The sequence below is a fragment of the Lolium rigidum genome, chromosome 4 (genome assembly GCF_022539505.1).
Source record: "Lolium rigidum isolate FL_2022 chromosome 4, APGP_CSIRO_Lrig_0.1, whole genome shotgun sequence".
Lineage (NCBI taxonomy): Eukaryota > Viridiplantae > Streptophyta > Magnoliopsida > Poales > Poaceae > Lolium > Lolium rigidum.
In genome coordinates this window covers 225,203,643-225,209,264 of record NC_061511.1, presented here as the reverse complement: position 1 = coordinate 225,209,264, position 5,622 = coordinate 225,203,643, and the positions used below count along the sequence as shown (strand labels likewise).

The 5,622-nt window shown below is 42.1% G+C and overlaps 1 protein-coding gene across 1 annotated transcript; it reads left to right on the top strand.

The window, feature by feature from the left end:
- Positions 1 to 497: 497 nt before the first annotated feature.
- LOC124648327 (putative F-box/LRR-repeat protein At3g44810) lies at positions 498 to 3,001 on the top strand. Its single transcript, XM_047188112.1, has 5 exons — positions 498 to 624; positions 1,046 to 1,155; positions 1,256 to 2,125; positions 2,258 to 2,413; positions 2,519 to 3,001. Exons 1-5 carry the CDS (start codon positions 498 to 500, stop codon positions 2,933 to 2,935), a joined length of 1,680 nt encoding a protein of 559 aa, XP_047044068.1. The 3' UTR covers positions 2,936 to 3,001.
- The last annotated feature ends 2,621 nt before the right edge of the window (positions 3,002 to 5,622 follow it).

Sequence of the window (5,622 nt, the reverse complement as noted above, 5' to 3'; positions counted from 1 at the left end):
TCCCTGCGGAGGCCTTCACCAATTTCTCCACTGCCCGCGGGAAAATCCAGGCATCCAGCCCCTCCGTCATGGGAGAGCCCACGACCACCTGGACTCCCCCTTGATTGGAACTCTTCTCTCACCTTTGTTTTTGCGAATAACTCTTCTCTCACCTGATAGAGATAGGGGAAGAAGAAAATGAATATAGCCACGACAAATAAGCACGGACCCCAAAATTCAAACTGAGAATACCAGAAAAACGGACAAACGAAGAAAACCGGGATCATAAAAAAAACCGGACAACTGATGGGTAGGGTGGACAGCGCGCGATGAGATTTGTGCCACGTTTCTGAACGAGCGGTTAGGGATCTGACTTGAGGCTAGCTGAAATTTAGGAAAAGTGAAAATATATCTCAAAACTGAGACGGCTTCGTGGAGTCGGAGAGGGCGTCCACCGATCCACGGCGGGTTCCTCTGCTCTTTTTGGCTCGTCCCTACCGCAACATCATCAATCCGCCATGTCGCCCCCTCGTCGGCACCTATGGCCTTTTCGATCCTCCCGATCCGCGGCGATCCTCGACGCAGTGCGCAGAACTCGGCATCAGCGTCGATATCGGCTGCGGAAACTCCATGCTGCTGCTGAAGGTACGTATACACCTCGTCTCCTCCTCGGTTCTTCTGTTTTACCCAGGCCGAAATCGCACCCCAACTGTCATGCGATGGTTATTTGTTCGATCCAGAACAGTTGCCCTCTCCGTTCCTACATCTGTGTACCGCTTGGGTTTCCCACAGTGCGGCAAATTAGATTGCGGGAGGGATCTCAGTTCAGCTTGGCGATACTGGGATAGTACTGGGGACTCTACCTTTTTTTTCTGTGAAAAAGAAAAATAGTGCTCTAGCTCAATTTCAGCAAATTTCAGATTATTGCCTCTTCCTTCATAACCGGACTGACTATTTCAGCTTATGTTTTTGTATCTCCTTGTTCAACTGTTGCTGGTTCATGAGAATTCATACGCAAAATTTGAGTTGTTCGAGCAAAATTGTAACCAACTCTGCTGCATTGCAGATAGTAGTGGGTCAAAGGCTTCATCGCCTCAAACAAATGGCCACCAAAGCGGTATTTCTCAAGGTGACGACAATACAAGGCAACAAGATCTTTTTGAGAAACTCTCAGATGTATGTTTTTCTTTGCTGGCAACCAAGTATTTGGTAATCCTTTATCATTATTGCAGTCAGCCACTAGATACAATCTAACTGACGAACCTTGGTTTTGCAGGACATCTTACATCGTATACATTCTCTCTTGCCAATACGAGACGCTGCTTGTGCTGCCTGCATGTCTCGTGCATTTCTGCGTTCCTGGAGATGCTATTCCAAACTCATACTCAACGACCATGCGCTTCGGTTGACTCACATAGAATCTGAGGAAAGAAAAGCCTATGTCATCGACAAAATTGACAAAATTCTTAAGAACCATCATGACAATGGGGTGAAGGTGGAGTCACTTAACCTTATTCTTACCCCGTGCAACAATATCAAAGCCTCCTACCTGGACAGGTGGCTCCGAAGAACCATTAAGCCTGGGTTCAAAGAACTTTACTTGGAGATGCCTTTATACATGAAGAAAATTTACAACTTCCCATGCTCTGTTTTGTCTGATGAGGGAGCTGCAAGTTCAATTCAGTCTCTTGACCTCTTGAGTCATTGCGCTTTTAATCCCACATCAACACTTGGCTGCTTGAGAAGCTTGAAAATTTTAAAACTTTCTCTTGTCCGTATTACTGATGAAGGATTGGAGCACTTGCTTTCAAAATCTCCTAACTTGGAGGAGCTGAGCATCTTTGCATGTACTGGGATAGTTTGCTTGAAAATACCTAGTACGATGCAGCATCTCAAGTTCCTCAGGGTTAGAAGATGCGAGATACTTTGCAAGATGATGCGGGTGGTAGAGATCGATGCTCCAAACCTCTGCTCTTTTCACTATCACAGCTCTCTGCCAGAAGTCCATGTCAGAAATTGTTCGCAACTTAAGCATGTAAAGTTATCATATCCCGGCCTGCCATGTCGTGCTCTTTTTTATGCCCGCACTAGTCTTCCGTCCATCGCACGGAATGTCGAGAGCCTTATTTTGGACAGTTATTGTGAGGTATGTGTTGGTTTTTGCGTCATAATGATCAAATTATGGGGACCATTCAAGTATATAGGGAACAGTGATATGTATATAAGACTTGTTTGTTGAAAGAACACATGATTAATCTGGGGATTTGTTGTTTTTCAGAATGCCAACACTCCGATGCTACAGTCCAAGCTACCCCACCTCAAGAACTTGGAAATTGGACTCAGCTCATTAGGGTGCTTCGGCTCAAGCTATGACGTCTTTTCTCTGGTTTCTTTTCTTGATGCTTCTCCTGCCCTGGAGTCTTTCATCCTGCGCGTAAGTCACTATCCATATCTCTCGGATCCATCTATGGTATTAATATATTACACTTGGTTATCAGAATATTGACATTAGATGTTGACCCTACACATGTATATGCAGCTAAATCGTGATGCCATGGCACGCTGTCCTGTTGTTGGAGATGATGATGAATGCCCGAGGCGGAAGGTGGACTTGTGGCATAACCACCTCAGGCAGGTGACGATCACGGGCTTCTGTTCAGCCAAAAGCCTGGTTGAGCTCACGGTTCACATCCTCGAGAGCACACACTCGCTCGAGTGCTTGACGCTGGACACAACCTATGGAGGCTACGATAGGAGGATGATGGTCTATGGTATCATTGGCAAATGCCCAAACTCAAGAAAGATTGGCCAATGCTGGCCGATGGGCAAGAGAGCTGTTGAGGAAGCTCATAGAGCTGTGAAGACTGCTGGTAGATGCATAGCGGGGAGAGTTCCCTTGGCTGTTCAATTTGAGGTCCTGGGGCCCTGTAGTCGATGCCATACTGGCAATCAATAGATCAATGTCAGGGTGGCGTATCTTTCTCTAAACTCCAAGGGAATTCCGTCAAGAACGCATGCTAAATCTCGGTGCCAATAAATAGATGTTTTATTATATAATTTACATCTTTGCAATCTACTTATTTGCATGGTTTTTGTATATCTTGAAGTTGCTGATGTACGTGTGCTAAACGATGGTATTATATATGGAGAGTTGGCAACAGTCAGGAGATCAGAATCTCTTCCCATGTCCAGCAATTGTTGGAGAAGGTGTATGGTCTGATTGACCGAATGACTGGTGTCTTGGTGGGACGTGGAACTGGAACAGGTAAATCAAGTCACTTTTGCTTTTTTATAAGCAAAATTGGCATTTTTTTGCTTTCTTTTTGTATTTTCAAAGTATTTTGCCATTGGCGTTAGAAGCAGTTGACCATTTTTTTTTATTATGGTGTTAATTTCGAATAGATATAGAGTTTTCCTCTAGTAGTTGATTTGTAGAAATAATTCCACCATTATGTGGATCACATTCCTGTTGGAGGGATCCGTCATGTTTAGGATTTGTGCATCACCTTGGTCCAGCCGAGCGCCATTTGTGTGAACCAAACGTGGGATCCACCATCAATATGTCAAACACAGAGTGTTCATCCTCAGCTCTGTCGCACGCCGCCCACCACCCGTCACCTCTGTCCTCCATTTAACTACTCCCTGCGAGACCTGAATTTGAAGCTGTATCTCTCTGTGTGTTGGCACCAAATGGAGCGATCCTCCTGTTACTGTCTGCAGCTACCACACGGCTGTCCCGACACCTGAATCATCTTTAACATCTTCCAGTAATCACAACAAACAAGATATTTGTCTGCCCGGATATTCAAAATAAATCTGTGCAGGTGGCTCGTATTACTATCGGCTCAGTTTCAGTTAAGCTAGGGAAGCTACTGCAGTAGGATTTCAATGTCTCATATGTGCAAGTACCTGGGAGATTGCTGTGTAAATAACTTGATCCTACTTCAATTTGACTGCCTTCGGTAGTATGTATAATTGGTTTTGCGAATAAGGTGCTATCAGGTTTTGGGCTGAACAATATCGATGCCATTGTGGTGTCATTACAGGTTGGATACGAGAAACCTGCTTCAGAAATCTTAACAAAATGGCACAAGGATCGAAAAGTGTCTTTGGCACATGAGCACCAGTGCTCCCGGTATTTTTTTTATAAATATTTTTGTGATTTCAAAAAATCTTAAATTAAATGCGCACATACATATAAATATTCTAAAGGTATGGTGTGAATTTCGGATGAAAATATCTTGTATTTTGAGCTATACAAAAAGACGAATTTCTAACAAAAATCTGAAATTTTCATCCCTATACACAACCACAAATTTGTTATTTTTTCCTTAGTTCAAAATACAACGAACTTTGCACGAGTATTCAGAACATGTGTATGTATCCATGAAATAAAAACACGTAAGTATAATTTTAAAATATTATAAAAACTAGGAGCACTACTAGTGCTCGGGTGCACTAAATCTGATCTCCACAAGGATGCACGAAAAAAGTAGCCAAGAACCACAAGAAAGCAAAAATACTACTCCCTCCATCCATAAAAGGATGTCTCAACTTTATCTGAATTTACATTTATCTATAAACTTAAACATATTTAGATACATGCATATTTTGATAAATTAAGACATCCTTATGTGGACGAGGAGTATACTAGTAGTTTTCAACAGTTAAATGCAAGGAAGAAATGCAAGATGGGACGACATGCAGTCCAACTGTCACCACCATGTACCAGTTTACTAGTGCACCAATATCGAATTAGTTCAAACTATGTGTTTCTTGTTCTGAAATCTTGTGCATGTATGTGAGTGATGAACAGGTCGACAAGGAAGCTTTTCTGCATCACACCCACCCAAATTAACACTCCAAATTGTCATCCCTAAAAAAACACTCCAAATTATCATTCTTGAGCGCTGGCCAAATATATATGCTTCCAAATATGGAAGATGATGCGGTTATCTTACCTGTTTCAAGACCATAATTTTGAGTACATATGATCCAGTTTTATTGTATTCTGTTCGAGTCTGTCATATTCAAGAGACCGTATGTAATGTTTGGTTTTATAATGTTAATGTTGACGTGTATAAGTAGATTGCCTAGCCATTTCCATCAGTTCGGACTTTTGGTTCAAGTGGCTAGTGCATGAAGCTTAACATGGTATTAGAGCCCCAGGTCTCGAGTTCAAATTCTGGCTTTCACATGGTTTTCGCAATTAAGCCTAAAAATTGTTGAATTGAGACGCAACGTGCTTACCCACTCAGAGTTGGCAAGGCATGCATTCCTTGTTTGTTCTTGGAAATAACAGAAACGATTCCATGTACATGTAAAAAATATATTTTGTAACCTTTTTGTATATATAGCGTAAAAGCTATTTTTTTTGTTTCCAGATCATTTCTGTGTTTTTCTTGTAAGAATTCCTTGGTATTTATAACATTTTGTGCGCAGGAACGACAGGGATTTAACCTACAGAACACGCCGAATTAGCTAAGCTCCTCGTGATGTCCTAAGAAAATTGTCGGTGAATTTGTAATTAAGCGGAATGAGGGAAACACGATTTCACAAACAATTGCAAGAGATGCATAGTAATGGATAAACGGAGCTCATATAGTCAGAGCTGGGACATTTTTTTTTTACATATATTCATGA